This window comes from Corvus kubaryi, unplaced genomic scaffold (assembly GCF_017639235.1).
Source record: "Corvus kubaryi isolate FWS band 111438036 unplaced genomic scaffold, C.kubaryi_AGA036_p1.0 37352, whole genome shotgun sequence".
In the NCBI taxonomy this organism is placed as follows: domain Eukaryota; kingdom Metazoa; phylum Chordata; class Aves; order Passeriformes; family Corvidae; genus Corvus; species Corvus kubaryi.
In genome coordinates this window covers 145999-166383 of record NW_024581114.1, presented here as the reverse complement: position 1 = coordinate 166383, position 20385 = coordinate 145999, and the positions used below count along the sequence as shown (strand labels likewise).

The 20385-nt window shown below is 55.6% G+C and overlaps 1 protein-coding gene across 3 annotated transcripts; it reads right to left on the bottom strand.

The window, feature by feature from the left end:
• Positions 1–463: 463 nt before the first annotated feature.
• NPHP4 (nephrocystin 4) lies at positions 464–20233 on the bottom strand. Of its 3 annotated transcripts, XM_042031954.1 has the most exons (29): positions 20143–20233; positions 19675–19889; positions 18681–18812; positions 16745–16917; positions 16355–16419; positions 15920–16075; positions 15073–15209; positions 14173–14339; positions 13965–14091; positions 12393–12575; positions 12141–12270; positions 9878–9924; positions 9009–9199; positions 8714–8905; positions 7916–8103; positions 7510–7670; positions 6924–7104; positions 5955–6071; positions 5685–5764; positions 5308–5525; positions 5027–5216; positions 4792–4875; positions 4540–4696; positions 4136–4221; positions 3181–3266; positions 2928–3099; positions 2184–2363; positions 1228–1371; positions 464–1062 (listed from the first exon to the last, which is right to left on the bottom strand). In XM_042031954.1, the coding sequence occupies exons 2-29, from the start codon at positions 19810–19812 to the stop codon at positions 922–924; spliced, it is 4023 nt and encodes a 1340-aa protein (XP_041887888.1). In that variant the 5' UTR covers positions 19813–19889; positions 20143–20233; the 3' UTR covers positions 464–921. The 3 variants fall into 3 exon arrangements, with proteins under 3 accessions (XP_041887888.1, XP_041887889.1, XP_041887890.1); XM_042031955.1 differs by lacking the exons at positions 16745–16917; positions 20143–20233 and having other exon boundaries at positions 19675–19749; XM_042031956.1 differs by lacking the exons at positions 15920–16075; positions 16355–16419; positions 16745–16917; ... (1 more) ...; positions 19675–19889; positions 20143–20233 and adding an exon at positions 15323–15908.
• Between the last annotated feature and the right edge of the window lie 152 nt (positions 20234–20385).

The following is a 20385-nucleotide window of genomic DNA, read 5'->3' as shown; positions in this document are numbered from 1 at the left end:
CGTTGGCACATCATTCACCACTCGAGCTGCCTGTGCTGCAGGTACAGCACCAGCTCATTCATAAGCCTCAAGAAATATCGTTGTGTGAAAATGTAATAAAAATTATTCAGCTAATCTACTTTAATAACCCAACTCCGGGGCCTCTCTGTGCTGCAGACAGTATAATCAGTTCTAAAATATGAGCTGTCATTTCCCATCAGTTCAAGGGAGGCAGAGGAACTCGGCACCCGACTTCATCGGGGCCACTAATTCACCAGCCTCAAGCCTGTGGAGAGTGAGGCAGCATTTCCAGAGCTGGTGGGCTGCTCTTCCCTCCCAGTCCCATTTACAGTCCCTGCCCTGACCCCCAGGATGCTCCAGGGGATGGGGGTGACACAGGGGACCTCCAGCACTCATCTCCACAGGACAAGGATGCTGAGGATTTCCACCTCCCCGAGAAGAAAATGCTGCCACACTCTGACAGTTACGTACAGCAATTTTTATGGTTCAAGGATGAGTAAGAAGTATCAAAAATCCCATAGAACTGCCTTAGTGTGTACAAAACTCTCCGTAGAATATAAAATATACTTTAAAAATATTCCGCAGAATCAAATCTGCAAACTTTTTAAGTTAAAAAAAGATTCAAAGTGCCTAAAATATCGTCACACTTAACAAAAATACAGATCCTGCAGTCACAAAGTGCCGTAACAAACACATCCACTCGTCTCGATTGGGGCGGATGGAGCCGCTCGGCACCACCGGCACTCACAGCAGTGCCCAGGGACCCCAGTGACAGAGAGACCTCCCGGCCTGGCAAGGTGACAGTGAGGGGCTGGGGGTCATGACCACGCTCAGACAGACACGGATACCCCCGAGGCGGTGCTGACGAAGCCGCTGGGCTGGCGCAGGAACCAGCAGCTTTGCAGTGGCAGGCGGGCAGCCTCACTGGTACAGGACCTTCACGCAGAAGGTCTCCTCGTTCTTGTCCTCGTGGTCGTTGATGTGAATCAGGATCTCCTCCTCCCCCACGGTCGGGCTCGGGGCGAAGCGCAGGCCAATGGTGTACACCTCCCCTCCGGCCACCTGCGGGAGAGAGGGCCGGAGGAGGTGGCAGCACCTGGCCAGGGCCCTTCAGGTGCCCACTCTCCCCAGGCCAGGGTGGCCCTCGTGCCGGGCACCCACCCAGCATCGCCTGGCCTGGCCAGATGAGGGGCCTGAAGAGGGGGGAGTGTTGGCAGCAGGACGTACCTCGAAGGAGTCCTCCTTGAACTGCAGCAGGTCGGGGCGGTTGGTGCATAAGAAGTAGAGCCGGGGTGAGGGGTAGGGGTTGGTGTAGGTGATGCGCTTGTTGCAGCCTCTCCCACCTCCCGCGGGCAGCGAGATCTCAAAGGCCTGTGGGGCAAGCAGGGGCCGTGGCAAGGCGGCACAGATGGCAAGGTGGGCAGCAGCCACAACGGGCACTCCCCCAAACCCACCACAGAGAATTGCCTCCCACACGCTGCCTTCCCTTCCCTCCCCTCCCACACCTCACATCTGCTCTGCCAGCCAGCAGAAAGAACCCACCCTTGATCAAAAGCAGCAACAATTAATTACGAGTGTGAAGGACAAAGGGCTGGCAGAGCAGTGGAGACTAGCCAGCTCCTTCTCATTCCCAGGGAGAGTTGTGGTGCTCCCTCAGATAACTAGATGGACTTGATGACCCTGAACAGCACCTTCCAACCCCAACTACTCTGTGATTCTCTTAACACCCCACAGCACAAGCAGCATGTGGCAGGACAATGGGGTATCAGTGCAACTGCCAATCTGAACCTTTCCCAGTACCAAGGGGTTCAGGAAAACATTTTTAGAAGGAACACATTAGCCAGGAAAACTAATTTTCTGTCTTTGAGGCAAGGCCTCCGCCAGCACAGCGCTAATCGAAAGCAGCATGCTGCAGCTCTAATTTCACAACCGGGAATACTTCCGAGCTGCCGCTCCTCAGCATGGGGCTGCCTCCAAAACAGCCTAAAAGACATTTTACCAGGGGCTTCAGTGAGATTAGTCAAATATCCCAAGGGCTAAATGTGTGTTTATGGTGGCAAGTGCCAAAAAAACCACAGATGGAAAGAGAGGAAGAAGCAGAAGATGGCCCCAGGTTATTGGCTGAACTGAGACCACTGATCCGGCGCCATCACCAGGTTTCTCAGTCGCGAGAGCTGCCGTACCTTGGAGATGAGAGGCTGCCTGCAGGACAGGCAGAGCAGCCAGGAGGACACCAGCTGGTGGGACTCCACATCCACCAGGTTGAGGTAGATGAACTTGCTGCCAGCCCGCCGTGGCCTCACACCGATGTACAGGTCCTGGATGCCATTGGCAGGGAGGAGGAAGGCACCGTTTGGATCCACCTGTGGAACGACACCTGGAGGTACAGCCACCCACAACAGCTGATCCCAGCCCTGAAAAGTCCAGCTTGGAGCATCAATTAGACCAAAATGCTCTTAAAAGCCTGTACCCCTACTCCACCACTATTGAATCCCGTCCCTCCCATCCCCAGGAATACTCTGGGACTAATTTGTGTCAGGAAGGACAAGAGCCACTTGGGAACAGCCAGGGCCTCCCCAGCCCAGGGGTTCCCCCACATAGGCTTTGCCTGAGGAGCCTTTGCCTTTCCCTTACGGGACAGCAATGGAGGTTTTCTCCCTTTTTATTATTCACATTTCCAATTACGGACGAACAAATTCTAAAGAAATTGTGAGTCTTCAGACAGTCTCATTAACGCAGATAATTTGCCCTCCGGGGTTTCGCGCCAATGATCCTACACATGACAGCTCTAATCAAAAGATAATTATCACAAACGCTTTACGGCTCTCAGTTGTTCACAACTCCAAGTGGGTTGCCTTTTGCTTTCTGGAGGGGGTTTCTCTGGGCTGGCCCAGGCCAGCCAGCCCCCAGCCCGCCACAAGGGTTACCTCCAGCTCCTGGGGGTGGGAGGTGAAGGCCTGCACCCTCCGCGGGGCCGCGGTGCCGCGCAGCAGCAGGGAGAGGCGGGTGAGCTGCCCGGCCGTGCAGGCGACGTCCAGGCGCTGCAGCGAGTGCAGGTAGAACTGCCAGATCTGGACAGGCGCTGCCAGCCAGGTGTCCCTGCGCACGGACAGATGGACAGGGCTCGCCACACACCACGGGAGTCAACGTTCCCCACCCTTTTGGGGTCCTGCTACTTACGTATAAATAGCAACAAAGAACTTTTTGATCTGCGGGCTTGGTCCTCCAGCTACTTTGAGGAAGATGTCCTGTGGCTCGCCAGGCCCCTGCATAGACACCAGAGCATTGTCCCAGCAGTTGACCAGCTAATGAGGACCCCAAAAGTGTCTTCCCCTTAATGGGGAAACCACCACCTCCCTTATGAAAGCAGATGCTTTCAGCACCTCGTTAAACTATGTTATTAAGTTATTATACAGCTTGGCTGAGCTCCCCCAGTATTTTTAATTACAAAAGAGGATACAAATGACTATCACATTCCAGGTCTGTATCTGTAATCAAATTTTGGCAAATTTTCTGCAAGTTTTCTAACAAGCCCTAACCCAATTACCATACTAACGCATTTCCGCAACAGCAATTAGCAAGTATCCCTCGTCGCCATTTGCATGGACATGCCCAAGCTTATTTTTCCCTTCCATCCCCTCCTGCTGTGGAGCCAGCCCAGGAGAACCTTCTGCTCAGGGAGAGAGCGGGATGGTGCAGGGCTGGGCACGGAGCTGCCCCACTGCCTCAGCATCCTTCAGCAGGGACAGGCTTTGCTGTGCACCCCAAGGACACACCGTCCCACCACATGCTGCCGGCGGCTGCGGATACCCTGAGCAGCAGGAAGGTCTATCCCAGCCCAACAAAAGGCTGCTTTTCCCCAGCATCTGAATCATCTGGTACTTGCTCAAAAGAACAAGCGAGCACAGGCTGCTGCATGATGCGATAAGGGGCAATGCTCAGCCTCCCCCGCCAAAACAATGCAGCTCCTTTTAATTGGGAATAAAAAGCAATTCCAGCTTCATCGCTGCCACTGTGTCAGTGCCACGGGCTGGTACACAGCTCTGTGGTTGCACCCACATCGGCAGCTCTCTGCCAACCAAAATAAACTGCAGGAGAAGGACGCGAAGAACAGCGATGGTGAAGTGTAACATACCAAGGATTTGGTTTCACAAATGATGTCAGGGTCGCTGCAGCGAACAAACATCTCGGGCTGCCCGCCTGGCACCCCCACCGGCGTGCCTGTGGACAGGGACCAAGGAAACCACCTTCAGCTTTTCCTCTGCCTGTGCCTCTCCTCTGCACCCCACACAGCTGCACACAGAACCCCTCCTGCTGGACTGCCAGCAAACCACACGGGTGTGCAGGTGCAGGGAATTTGGGTTGAAGTTAACGGAGAAAGATGGAAGGAGAGCAAGTGAGGAGCCCAGGGCCATGAAGGGGTGAGGAAGCAGCATTGTACTCCCTGAATGCTGCTGTGCCTCCAGAAAGGCTCCATGAACCACAGACGATGACTAACAGGGAAGACCCCAAACCCTGCCAGACATGTCATGGACTCACCAGGGAGGGTGTGCCAGGGAGGCAGCCGAATGGTTTTCTTCAGGAAAGTGAGCTCTGGGTGGTAGAAGCGGAAGGTCTGGTCCACCACATGGGGCTGCGGCTCCACCTTCACCCGCAGGAGCGCAATGGGCTTCCCCCCGCTCACCTGGAAGGAGACCTGTCCCGGGGGCCAGCAGGAGAGGGATGGGGTTTTCTAGTGATTCTGCTCCTCCCATGCAGCCCCTCAAGCACTGTTTCACCTGGCTCCCTAACCTGGATGAGCTTTGTCTGCTTGGCCCCGCTCTTCCCAAGGGAGTGAGTGTCTGCATTGGCACCGGTGCCCAGCCCAGCTGGCCCCTGCGGGATGCAAGAGTGAGTTCCCTGAGGGTGCAGCATCGCTGCAGCTGTGTGGTGCTCCCCGTGGCTGTACCAGCCTGCTCTGCATCGGCAAACACAGCCGAGGGGAACACTTCCTACCAGGAACAGCTCAAAACGGGCCCGTGCCTACCTGTGCCGCAACCACGGCGGGATCTGCAGAGAAGGTCTGGTATTTGAAGGGGATGCGGACAGTCTCACTGGGGCGCAGGTAGACCTGAGGCTTGAGGTCATCACGGAGATGGAACATATCCTCCTCCACCGGTGTAACACTCTTGGTCAGCTCTTTGAAGTGGCGCCACTCCCTCGGGTCCAGTATGACACTGGGGCAGTGAGCAGCAGAGGTGCTGGTGACGACTGGGTGGGAGCTGATGCCACCCTGGCATCTCCCCAGGCACACACAGGAGCCCCCACCTGAGCTCAGGGTGGTCGACCTCAATGGTCACGGTGTGCTGGACGCTGTATGGGTTCTTCAGGGCGAACTCAAAGAACTCAGCTGTCCCCAGCACGGCGTGGACAGTGCGGGTGGCTGTGATGGCCTGGCTGAGCATCTGGTAGATGCTCTCTCCCTTGATGTGATCCCGGTAGGCATTGATGACCTGCAGGTCCCAGGTACGCTGCTTCGGCCAGCCCTGCCAGGAGAGAAGGAACCATAAGCCCGGAGCCACCACAGGGGCTCCAGCCCGCGCCCTCCTGCCACCAGCACCCTCGTGCAGCCACACCAGCACCATGTGCTGCAGCCAGCGGGTGGACACGGCCTCACTGAGGGTGGCCAGGGTGTCCAGGCTCACTTCTGGCCGGCGACTGCGCAGTGCGGCCTCCAGCTCATTGTCCACATCCACCAGCCTCCGTGCCCACGCCGTCCTCCCACCTGTGGGGAGAGAGCACCGTGGCACCAAGGAAGGACCCCAAGATACTGCAGTCCCCAAGGCCCCCACAAAGCTGCAGGGATGGGAAGGGGAGCAGCAGAGGGGGCAGCTGATGCACAGGTGACACTGCAGCAGCAGAGACCCTGCCCACCTCAACCCATGGGGGATAGGCCAAGCCCCAGCAGGACTCACCACCAGCAGCGTTCGGGGAACGCCAGCTGCCACGTGGGGTGGTGACAGTGCTGTCTGGTGCAGTGACAATATGAGTTTGGGATGGCAGCTGCCCTGGGGTCTCCTCACACGGGTGACCTGCCACGAGCAGAGACAGGAGTGGAAACCATCCGTTTTCATTGTTATAAAATCTACTGCCAATTTTTACCTCCCTGCAGCTCTGTTCAGCCAATTTACACAAGCAGGAGGGAATATCTGGAAGCCAGTGATGCCCTAAGAGCCTCATGTTCTCCCCAGGGCCTGTTCTATCACACAGCCACCTGCCCAGTGATGGAGCAGCATGGACAGCACACACCATCCTGAGCCCCTCAGCGGCTCCTGCTTCCATTTCTGTGTTCTGCCTCCCACAGCATGGCCACATGCTGCTGCATCTCCCCACTCCCACAAAGGCTGTGCCAAGTGCAGCCACACAAGGCTCTAAACCCACCGGCTATTTGCCCAGCCCACACATCCCATCCCCATCCTTCAGGAAAGGGCACCAAGCTTTGCCATCCTATTTCTAAAAATATTTTGAAATTTAAAAAAAAAAGAGGATGGGAAAAACACCAAAGGGCAGCTGCTGTCCTGGCACAGCAGCTCTACTTCTTCCCTTGGTCCTTCTTCTTTGTCAGGGTGTGAGTTAAACCACTCCCTGGGTTGTGGATCTCAGATTCTCTTTCCCAGGAGCTTATCGGCCCTTTGCAGGCAAAGTATGGAAATGACGATTGAAGATATCCTATATGGAGCTAATCTCTCCTCTGAAGATAAGATTTTAAAACCTGGAGTCACTGCACATTTATAGGACACAGAATTAAATACATAAAATAAAAGCAGCCAGCAGGTTCTGGGAAGGATGACATCCCCATCAGCCTGGGTCTCACTCAGGTACAGCCCTGCACATGCTGCGTGCCCCACCCAAGCCTTTGGGTCGCATGAGCAGTGGGTTCTCACCAACATTGGCCAGGCAGAGGTGGAGGCGGCCCCTCACAGCCACACGGACACCGAGGGGCCGCAGGGCACCGTGCCGCAGAGCCTCGCGGCCCATCACCGTCCCGTCCGGCTCGTACTCAGTCGTGGCCACCTCCAGCTCATGGTAGGTCCTGACAGCCCTCTGGCCCTGGCGCAGCAGGGGCTGGGGAAAAGGCAAGGACAGAAAAGGTGCAACGAGTTACTAGGGAGTCTGGTCTGGAAGGGTCAAGGGGTCTGGGTACGAATGACACTGGATGTCCTGGCTCTGCAGGGCTTAGTGCTAAAATACTGCCAGAGTTCCAGGGAAGGGCAAGGAAAGTTAATGCTTTGTCATCACTTTGGAGGAAAAGATAACAAATCCTGTGATTAAGGGCTTGTCAAGCTGACACCAGACTTGGCTACACAGAGGGGCTGACAGCATCTCCATTACTGAAGACACAAGGACAACGCAACAGCATCTCAACAGAGGACCAAAGGGAGAGCTGGGCTCCTCCCAAGCACTCCACACAAGCAGGGGGGTCCTTCAGCACTCCCAGCCATGGGAAAAGACCTTCAACCTAACCAATACCTCCAGTTTAACAGCAGCAGACCCAACATGGAGCAGGGAGTCTCCATCCCAGACATCCATCTGGAGGCTGTGCTCGGCCAGGTACCGCAGGAACCAGCGCTGCTCCCCGGGCCGCAGGAAAGCCGGATCCACCATGTACTTCAGCTGCAAGCCCGGTGGTCCTGCAAGACACCACACTGTCACAGACATGGCATCTGGCGTGGTGGGCAGCCTCAACGTGCACCTCACACAACTGACACTCAGTGCTTTACTTCAAACATTTGACGTTTTGAATGTTTTTCATGATGTGCAAACCAGCAGAGGTTTGCTATTAACAGACACCAGCCCATCCCTCAGGCTAGAGGCAAGCCTAACCCACTCAACAGAATAGGAGCAGCCACACACAGATGCTAAAAGCAGAGCTTACTGGTGCTGAGGGTCCCGTCCTCGTTGACCCGGACAAGGAGCTGCGCCAGCACAGCCAGCCCGGTTGCCGGCCCCCTGTCCGTGCTGACCAGCTGCAGCCGGGGCGTGGTGACCGGTGGGAAACGGTAGAACTGGAAGGTGAGGAAGACAGTCCTCGGCCACGGCCCCTCCGTGCTACCCTGGGCATCCCTTGAGGAGAGAAAGGGGTTTGAGTTACTTGTGGCACAGCACTGCCACTCTATCACGAGCTCCTCGTGCATTTGGCACATGCCAAGAAGCGGAAGAACAAGAGAAGATTGGCAGCACCACAAGTATTTGGACTTTTCTGAAGACAGCGGCCATACGGTTTGCCTTAACTTTCCAAAAAGCTTTGTAATTCCAGCTGTCTCCTGCCATATGCTGTGATGGAGGCGCCCAGCAAAGGCAGCGTGTTACCTTCCCACAGCACACTGCCAGCCATGGAAAAAACAGAAGCGGGGCCTTATCCAGCCAAAGCCACTCCCTGGGTGCCAACTTTCCCAACTCCATTTGCATTTCTGGAGAAACCCTGCATTAATGAGCTCTGACATCACATTGTGGCTCATGGATCCAACTAAAAAAAACTGGATTATGACTTAAAAGTGCCCGGGAAGGACAAAAGCATCATCACAAAAACCCTCTAGGGCCTTGCCTCCATGGCAGGTGCTAGAAGAGGCACCTCTGCAAGGACAGCGAAGTGGGTTGGGGGAATCTGGGGAAAGGACTCTGCCCAGGAGGCCTTTGGGACCTGCCCACACAAGACCCCAAGCTGCCATCCCACCTGCCAAACGCCAGGAACTGCAGGACTATTTCATTGCCTTGTAGAGGGTCAGCTTCCTCCAGCCGCAGGTTGAAACTGCCCAGCTCCACTGGCTCCGAGATTTCCACTGGCTCCTGGTTACAGTCCAGGATGTCCGGAAAGCCGGCGGCGTGCAGGCGCGCCAGCGAGGCGCGAGACAGGGACACACGGGAACTGATGGAGGAATAGCAGTGAGCTCCACAGAAGGGGCCACGGGAACCCTGGCAGGCCAGGTGATGGGGCCACAGGAACCTGGGGAGGGGCAGCCGAGCATCACCTGCATGCCTGCAGCCCCACAGCAGCCATGGGCAGCTGCAGCGGGGTGAAGGGCAGCGCCCGCAGCTGGTCGCTGGCACAGGGCTCCGCATCCGGTGAGCCAAGGTCGGCCTCCAGGTGGGTGATGCCCGCATCCTGCTGCAGGGTCTGGCCTGTGCCCCGTGGCGAGGCCACGAGCTGTGACACCGAGAGCTGGTGGGAGAGTGGTGAGTGTGAGCACCTGCAGCCCCCTGAGGCAGCCTCTGTGGCAAGGTCGGCCAGCAGCCCCTCTTTGCTAAAGGAGCTCGGCCACTGCGTGCCCCAGTGCTGTCATTCCACCAGGAAGTGGCACAGCTTGGCCACACAAGGGTTTGCACCTCCGCTGCCATTTCCCTGCTGCTCGCTCCCTTGGCAAGAGGAGGGATGAGCACATGCAGCAGGAAGATCAAACTGTTTAATGTGGCCTTATGAGGCATTTCATTTCATCAAAAATATTTGTGTGCATTGATTCCTGCATCAAGATATAAAACAGCATAAAGAGGGCTCTCAGTATTCATAGCTGTCCTTAAATCCTGGGAGCTCTGCATGAACAAACTGTGTGTCACTGTCAGCACATACCGGGGACGACAGCACCCAGCAAATCTGGACTGTCAAAAACCAGAGCTGCCCTCACTCCTGGGGTGTGAAAAGAGCACAGGGAACCTCACTCAGCACATCACAGGCAGGAGCTGTTTTGCTGCCTGGAGGAGGTGGATTTGAGGACACTTGGTGCCTCTTGGCCGCAGCAGAAAGGAAAACAGGCAGAGGATGGGTCCAGAAGCACATCCTACATATGGGCCATCCCCTGGGGAATGCCCACCACCCACCCCCACTGGTGCATGTGGCACTTACCCCTGGTCCCCGTGGGGAGACTGGCACTTGCCGTGGGGTTGGCACTCCTGTGGAGAGGGATAGGAGAGATGCTGTAGAGGAGCCATCACCCCCAGGCCCCATAACTGCAGCTGCACCCACCACCACCAAACCTGCCCTGTCCTCCCACCAGCCCTTTTCAATTCTAGGGGTGAAGGCAGCACAGCAAAGCAGCTTACCCAAGCTTACCCAAGCAGCATTTCACTTTACTTATTTCCCAGTAAGACTGCTGCTTGGGGGTTAACACAGCACGTCTCCAGATCCATCCATTATTTTGCCGGGAATCAGGCTAACTCTGCCACAAACAGCAGCTCCCCCCATCCCCTGACAGCGCCACGGTGCCCCACGGCCACATGGTGCTGCCTAAGTGGGATGCTTAATGAGACGTGAAAGTTTTAGGATACTTAAGGTTTTCATTGCTTCTCTGTTATTTTTTGTCACTCCCTTCATCTGCTCGAGCATTTGTGCCCCGAAACGGTGGGAGCTTTATCCTGTTTATATTTGGCTGCTCCCTGCGCCGGCACAGCTGAGCTCGCTGCGCCGTGGAGCCGCGGGTCCTTCGCGGCAGAGCAGGGGCACAGATGTTCCATCTCTGCATCCACGTGATGCTGAGACCTTAATTTGCTTTCCCCACCACGTATATCCCAGCTATTCCGTGCTGGCTGCTGTGTGAAGGAAACCACCCCGTCTCCCTCGTGCCTGAAATACTGTTTCCTTCCAGTTAGGATGGCTTTGGCTGGCGTTAAGAAGAGGATGGACAGATACAGCAGCAGTACCAGCATCTGAGCTGACAGAAGAAGCTCTCAGCCTCCCCTGGGCCAGACAGCAGCACATTTCTCAACAGAGCTCTACAAAAAGTTAACCCAATAGTCCCTTCAGCACCTTGGGATACAGGCTGGAGGGGCACAGCTCTGGGACCACCGCTGCACTTTGCAAGCTCTCCCTGGTGCCATAAGCCCCCAGGAGCCGGGAAAATGCCATGGAGTTTGTCCCTGAAAATCACCTTGATGGGGATCTCCCCTCACTAGGGACACAGCCCACAGCCCAGCACACTCCCCCAAGCTGGAGCACACCAGACCAGCACCAGGATGGAAACTCAGCGTCAGCATTTGCTTCCCTCTCCCTTCACTACACCACAACTCCATCAGCATCCCAGCCACCTACAGCTGAAAGGCACTAGGAAAAACTTTTCAGGCAGCACCAGGAAGGTATCTGCATGATGCAGCCTGTGCTGCAGGGAGATGAACCCCACATACCCCAATATCACCAGACTCCTTCATCCTTCCCTAAAGCTCTCTTCTCCAAGGCCCCTCCCAGCAGCAGTGCTGGCTCCTCACTGGCAGAAACACAGGATTTGTCACAGCAAAGCCATGGTGCCACTGCCATCGTGTGGAAGACACCACAGCACTGAAGCCGGCATGGAACAGCAACCCACTGGTGGACCATGGACTGGCTCATCAGAGAGCCGGGGAGATGTGACACACACTGAAACACTGCCTGCTGCCTGGAGCATCACCCTGAGACACAGCTGGGACCCCAGCAGGAGCAGCACTGCAAAGAAAGGGGAGTTTGCTTCCCACCAATCCCAAAAGGGGGATGAGAGAGAAACCAGCCAGAGAGGATTTTCAGGAGCACAGTGCATGGACACAACTTTGTGCCCAAACCCAAGCCCACAGCATTTTTCCTTCCATCTCCAACAGACCAGAGGGGTGCTGGAATCCTGACCACACAGCTCCAAACTGTAGACAGATGCATCGGTGTACACACACACAGATGCTGCCTGCTCTTCCCTGGCCAGGCACCAGCACGTCCTGCACACATCAATCCAACCCACACTGCTGTCAGGCTCCCTCAGCAGTGGCACAACCAGATTATTTTTCCTCAGCTTATGACTGACATCTCTCTTGCCCCCGTGTCTGGAGAGACTCTGAATCCAGAGAGAGGAGCAGCAGTACCTGCAGTGAGAATGTGCTGCTGGTGTGGCCACTGCGCCCGGTGACCTGGAATGGGAGCGGGCTGGGGCAGTGCTGGCAGTCCCTGGGGATTTTGCACATGGCTCAGCAATACTACCACATGAGAACTTAACAAGTTAAAAGGAGCTGAATTCAACTTGACAAAAACTTGCTTCACTCCAGTAATTCATAACTAGCTCGCTGAAACTCACTGAAAGTCTTGTTTTCTCTCCCAAGCAGACACCAGTGCCACACTCTATATTTTAAATGTCAGCGATCTGGAAAACACTCACTCAGCGATGGCGTAGGAGGCTGCTTCGACTCGTCCCTGTCTTTACATAGGATCTCCGCAGCAGTTACAAGATGTTCTTCCGAAACAGTGGAAACACGGAATTGGACAGTCCCAGACTCCACGTGCTTCCCCTGAAATCGGCAACAAAAATGCTTTCAGACAGTGTGTTACACGCAGCCTCCCTCGTGCCTCCGACAGCGGCTCCCTCGCCCTGACGCAGAGGCAGAGCTGCCAGGGGCCAGCACACCCTTACCTGCCGGGAGCTCCTGCTGCTCAGCGGGGTCTGGTAGACCAAGGCTCGGCAGGGGCCACGGCGGGCACCACCATGCAGGGGCAGGACCACCTCGGTGTCACCGGTGCCCGGGACAGGGCTCCAGACAGCCCAGCGCACCGAGCGCATGTCGGCCGCCTCACCGCGGGCACTGCCAGACAGGGCCTGGGGATGGGGGAGCACAGTGAGCACCAAGCAGCCCCACCTCGCTACCAGACAGGCACTGGCTCTCATCCCCCACCATGCCTCCTCACACCTGCCTCTGGCATCACAGAAGCCACTGCTCTTCATCCTGTTCTGGAGACATTTCACTTTCCAGGACCTTATGCATCTGCAACCCCTCCCTCAAGCAGCTGCACGAAGGGATATGCATTGGACCCCCATCCCTGGCAGAGGGGAAAGGTTTCCACTTACCCAGCACATCCACAGCCTCCCTCACACCGAAGGAGAGGCACAGAAACAAGAGAGGGCTCTGCCAGCACCCACCATCCCCCTCACAGCTAATTATGGCACCGAGGACAAGGACAAGGTGATCAGCTTTGCAAGCAGCTTTGGGATTAACCACTCTGGCCCAGGGCTGCACCACAGGAACTGGCTCCACCACTGCACCAGCCAGCACACCCCACACAGCCATCTGCCTCTGGAACCCCAAATCTCTGTGGGACCTTGGGCTTTAGCTTTCCAACAGAGCTGGACCCAACAACAACTTCCAACAGCTTAGATCAGTGTCTCCTCCCTTCTCAGTACAAATCTCTCTGGTCTGGCACACACATCCTGCTTTATAAATGCCCATTTCCCCTACTTTGACTCTGGACAGCTTAACAAGAGGCGTTTGCTACATTTTCAATGAACATCTTAGTGGGACGATTAAAGCCTCCTAACAAATGCTTGGCCATCGATTCAGCCAGCCAAGAGCTGATGGCTCCAACAGCACAAGGTCTCTGGAGGGGATACGCAGTACTCATTGAGCTGGGTTTAACTTGCAGAAAGGTTAAACTAAGATGTGAGTAAACGAATCAGTAAGTAGGTGAGAGTGTATTGACTGCAGAGACCACCCTCAGAGATTTCTCCCACCTTTATAGTTTGAGAACATCAGGCTGAAGCACCCAGAAAAACCTCAGCATTCAGGGCAAAAACAAAAAAAAGAAGCAGGAGGGGTTAACCTCTTTTCAGCATAAATGCCAAATTCTAAAGAAAAGCCTTTTTTATATTAGAAAAAAAGCTGAAAGTTTCCAAATTAGCTTGCCAGAACACTATGGGAATGCTGCAGGCTACATTCCTCCATCTACATATAAACAGTGGAGAAATGCAACCACATGTAATTAAAATAATTCACCGAGCCCATATGCAGGTGGTTTTGTGCAGTGCTGTGGAAGGCACCCGCACACTTTGCAGGGCCCTGCATTACAGCACAGCCATGCAACAAGGAGCTGGAGGAGCAGGATGGTGAAACAGGGGCAGAGGAAGGAGTTCCTCAGCAGGACTCACTCCTCCAGCATGGATCCCTGCTCTTCCATATGCACAGAGACAAGGAGCAGGCACTCTCAGCCCTACCTTCCCACCGGCTCTCCCCATGCTGCAGAAGACATATTCCAGCTGGAAGCAGACCCCAAATGCCGGGTGAGGGACCATTTCACTCAGCTGGATGCGGCTCCTCAGCGCTAGGGCTTGACCTGCATCCCTGTGCAGGATGGAGAAGCGGCTGTGGCAGGCATCTGAGGCAGGAGGGAAGCGGCACCGGCAGCAGAGGGGCTCCCCCTACCTGGCTCCAGAGCTGGGCACCCCCCGGCTGCCACCCGGTGACAATTCCGCCTCTGGCACCAGCACCGTGACCTGTGGTGTCCGGACAAAGCGCAGGCCATTGTGGACGCCAACGTGCAGCCGCCGCTCCCGAACCACCACCTCTTCACCGTCCGGCGTGGTGTTAGCCTGAGACAGGAATGTTTTCCACCTTGGGCAGCGAGGTGGCACGGGGTGGCACAGCGTCACTCCCCGTGCTGACCACAGTGAGAAGAATTAAGGTAACCCTTCAGAAACTCAAAAAGCAGGACCCATTCCCCCAGCAGTTGATAGATATTAAAATCTTTTGTCTTTATGGCAGAGTTGGTCCATATCTGGCAAGAAAGGACCTGGCCAGTGGCTGCCACTCCAAAGAGATGGGCTCAATACCCACTGCATCTCATCTCTGCATTCCCCACAGCAAAGCAAACCCAAATTCTGCTTATGAGTGTCTGGATGTTCAAAACAAAGCCCACGCAGAGCACCCACGTGCTAATCCAATAGGGACGCAAATTAAAGGCTTCCACAGCAAAAAAAAATTGGAGACTCCAAGGGAATCAAATGCATGAACATCATTTATCTGACACTTTTCACCCCACCCACAAAGGAGACACTAGAATTACTGCTCTACACTGTGCCTTCCCCTGCCCCAACCACATTGGCAGTACCTAGAATCATGGAATCACAGAATGGTTGGGGTTGGAAGGGACCTTGAGCTTTTTCTTGTTCCACACCCTACCATGGGCAGGGATACCTTCCACTATCCCAGGTTGCTTCAAGCCCCATCCAACCTGGGCTTGGACACTTGGACACAGGGATGGGGCAACCACAGCTTGTCTGGGCACCCTGAGCCAGGGCTGCACCCTCACAGCACTCCACTTACCTGAAGTAAGCGATCGCTGTTCAGTAAATCCAGCAGTTCCTCCTCAAACTCCTCCAGGGAAGGGTACAACCGGATGAAAAGCCGCTCCAGATAGCAGGTGACCGTCTTCATCAGCCGGGGCTTCTGCAAGCAGTCGCCTGAACAACAAGGGGGTGGCCACAGGTTTCCCAAGCCACCACTGCTGGGGTGCCCTGCAGTGTCAGCAGTGGCTCTGCCCACTCAGCTTCTGAGCACGGGCCTGAACACCTACAGGGACTCAGCTGCTTTCGAAACTTGCTCAGCTTCAGTACCAAGAGTTACAACCCCAAAGCCATCAGCAGTAGGTTTTCCAGGCAGGAAGGTGAAGAATAATTCAGCTGCAGAACTCTGAAGAATTTTTTACCTTCTGAATCTTCAGCTCACGTATTTTAATTGCAGAAGCTCGAAGGGCAATGTGCCATAGGGAGAGATTAACAAAGGCCAAGTGGGCAAGAGCTCATCCCCCCAAACCTTCGATGATGCACCCACCTCCGAGGAGTTTAAACAAGCTGCAAAAGCTGTTTCCAAGACTCTGCTGAACGACTGCAATTAAACCATTACTTATGCCTAGCAGCTTCCCAGGAGCAAATCAATTAACGGACAGGGAACTGACTGAGCCATTTGATGGATTCCAGACTGAGCTCTGAGCATGAGGGCTGCGGCCCCACACAGAGGAGATGCTCTTGACAAGGGGAGACACTGCAGGGAAACCACTGTGCTCCCAGAAATCCCATCCCAGTGCCCTGCCTGCCCTGCCCACAGCCTCCCAGGGACCCGCTGCCTTAAAGCAGGAGCAGCACAGGCAGAGGGAAAGGGAAGGAGCCCTTACCTGTGTCTCCACGTGCCGGCAGCAAGCCAGGAACAGTCTGCAGCCCAGATATCAGCAGGTTTTCAGGCAGGAGGTGAAATATCGCTTCCAGGGGCTGGTGGGACTTCAGGGCATACTGCAGGTGGCTCTTCTCCATCACTGTCATGTATTTGTTCTCTAAAGAAAAGAAAACATCCCAAAATGACCAAAACTGGGGAGACAGCTTCACAGTCCCAATGTTGAATGAATCATTATCTGTGAAGACACGTGCTAGGAGCAAAGGAAAACCTGAGTGTGAAAACCAGCCAGGCCATTCCCAGCTGGCAGTAAGGCACGTCCACTGAGCAATACCAGGACACGGACCACGTCCCACATGAAGCAGACACTCACAACACACATTTGGGTAAGAGAAGCCACCAAGAAGGGACCAAGATGCCATGACTGGCTGCTGCTTACTTTCCACAGGGTCCTGGAAGCGTGGGTGCAGTAGGGCACGCGGCGTCCCATGGTACAGCTTCAGCCTGAAAGCAAAGAGCACATGTGCAGCGGCCAGTAAATCCACCCTGAAGCACTTCTCCATCTTCCACTACATCTCCATCTTCCACAAAGTCCCTGCTCAGCAGCAAAACCCACCCAACCCATTCCGGAAAAGCCGTGTCCTTTAGGGAAGGGACAGGAATCCCTTCCAAACCCATCATTGCTTCCCCAGAGTGAAGAATTCCAGGCTTCTAAATGCCAGCTCTGTTTCTGCAGCCCCAGGACCACCCTTTCTCCCCCCAAAGCAGCTGTGCACATTGCCACCTCAATTCCTAGTGTGACATGTCACACAGCAGCAGGAGAACCTACGCTCTGTCCTCAGTGGCCAGGTCTGTCACCTCTGATCCACCGTGGAAGAGGGGGATGATTCCAAACCCACAGGAAAGATGCTGAGAGCCCCCATCCCCTTTCCCACCCATCACTACCACTTCCACGACAGCAGCGATGCCAGGGTGGTTCAAGGAGGTGTGGAAATAAACGACCTGGAATGGAAAGGAGAGAGATGGGCTATTTCAGAGCTGGCATGGGCAGCCACAGGCAGAGCAGTGCCTGTTGTGCTGGGACAGTCAGTGGCACAACCAGAATATCCATTAAAACTTCCAGACAGAAGCTAATGGCAAATGACTTCTGGCACTGCTACGAAATCTCAGCCCTTAAATCTCAAACATCATCTCTTTTTTTTCTAACTTTTTTTTTGTTGCCAACACCTGTTTTCCAGGGTAACTAGCAGGCTGCAGACCCCGAATGAGCAGGGCTTTGATGCACCCCAGACCTACAGTATTAGAGCAGGAAAAATTAGCTGGAAACCACCCTGCAGCAGGGAGGGACATGGGAGTAGCCTGGACCTAAGGGCAGGAGGGGATGGGACACAGGTCACCTCCCCAGGATAGAATTTAAAGCTAGGTTAACCTTTCTATTAAAAACTCATTATCTCAGTGTTCCAGGGAAAACGTTTACTGCAATATGGGCTGTCAGGAAGGAATAACAGAGAGAGACATTCCTGCATCAACCCCGGGACATAAATCGTTATTCCATTAGCCTTTATTGCAAGGTGCTGGATTAACGACCTGATCACAGTGCCTGCAGAGCAAGGCTCACCCTGCAAAGGCACAGGGAGCCCTTACAGGGGATCGATCCCCTGTGCCACTGAGCTCAAGGGCCCCTCCTGAATGCACATAGCAGTTTCTGTCACTGCATTCCTCTCCCCTAGACCCTGAGGACAAAACCCACCACACACGCAGACTCTGATCCCTGTCCCCACGCCTTCCTGCTCTGGTGAGGCCAGCGAGCACACGCAGGCAGAGGAGCAAGGACGTTCCTCCTTCCCTCACCTGTCACAAATCAATTCCAGCTCCACCTGAACTGTTCACAACAATGAGCTGCTGACTACTGCACAGTTAGAAGATCCCACCTCGCACGCAGACCACCCCTCCTCTGCCAGACCCCAAGCCCTTCGGCTGCAGGGACAGGCAACGCAATTCAGCCACCACAGAGAGGCTGCAATACAGTCCCCCAACACCCCAAAACTCCTGCCAACTGCTCCCAACCGCATGGCAAACACCCAGGAAGCCTGCAGACATTGGGAATGTATTTGGAAAGGCAGCTCTTCCCAGCATTCAGCTCTCTCTGCAGCACTCTCTGCCCTAGTTTTAATCCATCCATCTTCAAAACAAGCCAGGGTGGGACGGTACTGAAACACTCAGGAGAGAGACGCACGCATCAACGCCCCTCAATGTCACTGTCAACGTAAAGGAAGGAAAAGCACAGGGCCAAGCTGTGCTCCACTTCACCTGCAGCCCTGAGGAGGTGGAAACAGGAGCTATGAATTGGAAAACATGGATCATGCTACCGGGCAGCAGGATCTCCCCTTTAAGGGACACCCTGGTTTGCCGGTATCAGCAGCGGATGGAAGCATGGCCTCGGGAGAGTTTAGTCCCCAGATAAGGGGAGAGAAGCGCCGTGCAGGAGGGTGGGCAGCTGCTCCTTCCCTTCCTTCCCACTTGTGGGGAAACACTGCTCTCTGCCGCCAGCTCTGAACACAGCAGGTGGCACACGGTGGCACATCGCTGCTCCCGCGGTGGCACCAGCCTCAGAGGAAACCCAGCAGCCCAGTTTCCTCAATAAAACGTACAGAAAGCTTAATAAATGGGCAGTGTCTGGGATGCACTCTGGGCAAAAGGTCAGGAAGCGCTGGGAGGGAAAAGGGTTTGGTGCTGTGTTTCCCCAGACCCTCGGCAGCCCCTACCTCATTGAATGCTGCCCTGGCCGAGCGCGGTGGGGCAGCGCCGGCAGCTCGCCAGCTGCTCCTCCACGTCCTCCCAAAGAAGTGGTGGTAGGTGGCATCGAAAAGGGAGAGGCGCAGCTGGTACTCCGCTCCCTGCAAGGCACAACACACCAGCTTTGGGGATGCTCAGGGACAGGCCAGCTCTGTGTCCCCAAAGCTCAGAACACACTTTGGTAAGAGATATAATTCCCGTTTTCTAAGGGATGCCCAAATCAGGCACATGGCCACAGACAGCTTCGTGCATTGCTGCAGAACCTGCCTCCAAGCCAGAGGCTGACGGAACAAAGGAGAAGTGGGAAAACTGAACATTAAGCATAAAATAAAGAGGCAGCTGATGTTAAAGTGCTTTCCAGAAATTTTAATTCAAATACACTTACCTAAACTAACAAAAACCTAAATGAAAAATTAATTAAATGCTAAGTCAGATTTGCAGGTAATAAGGCATGGGATTGAAACACAGCTTTGTGCTTCCAGGAGATTTCCAGTTAGTTCCCCCCAAAACCACCTTGTTTTAAAAGACACTGCTGGGAGCTCACGCCCACACACACAGACAGGAATGCTGAAAAGGGGCTTAGAAAAACGATGGAGAGTGACTTTGTACATCCACAGAAAGTGACAGAATAAGGAGGAGGGGGGCTAAACTCAAAGAGGAGCAATTTTGGTTTGATCTTAGGGAGAAAATCTTCCCTGTGAGGTTGGTGAGGCACTGGCACAGGCCACCCAGAGAAGCTGTGGCTGCTCCATCTCTGGAAGTGTTCAAAGCCAGCAGGTTGGAAAAGGCAACCTGATCTAGTGGAAGGTAGCCCTGCCCATGGCAGGGGAGTGGAAGGAGATAATCTGTAAGGTCCCTTCCAACCCAAACTATTTCATGATTCTATGAATAGTGAGACTCAGCAGAAACAACGGGCGCAGCAAGACACTTGCGGGGTCCCCTCGCGGAGCCGATCTCCCCTACCTGGGAGAGGGCAGCGCCGTGCAGGTACTTGAGGACGCAGCGGAAGGCGGTGGAGCGGGGCGGGGGACGGGCCCGGCCCCGCTGCGGGTGCGGCGGCAGCGCCAGGTGCTGCCGGAACACCCGGTCCCACTCGCCCATCGCCTCCCGGGGGTCGCCGCTGCCTCCCGGCGCCAGCTACGGCGGGCGCGGGGCTGGAGCACCAGGGGACACGCAGCCTGCGGGAGGGAACACAGCCACACGGACCGCGCACGGTCAGCACACACAGCCGCACGCACCGACCGAACGTGGGTGGGGACGGCTGCTGCCCACGCCCGCCCCGCCCCGCACCCGGCTGGGTATGCACACGGGTACCGCCAGGGCAGCGCCGGCCCGCGGCCGCCCGCCCACGCCCCCACGGGATCCCCGTGCGTGGGAGCGGGACCGGCACCGGCCCCGTCCGGCAGCGCCCGCACCCCCCCACTCACTCACCGCGCCCCGACGCCATCTTCTTGGGCCCGACCAACCGCGCGCCGGCCCGAGGGGGGGACGAATGCACCGCCGCCGCTCACCGCCCCGCCGCCCTCCTCCCGCGCCCCATCAGCGGCGGAAAGTGGAGACAGTCCGCGGCGAGACGATCCCGAAGCGATTCCGCCCCAGCGCGGGATGCGGCAGCAGGACAGAAGCGGCGGCAGCAGGGGCGGCCTCCCCTCTCCAGCGCGGGTGGTCGCGCCC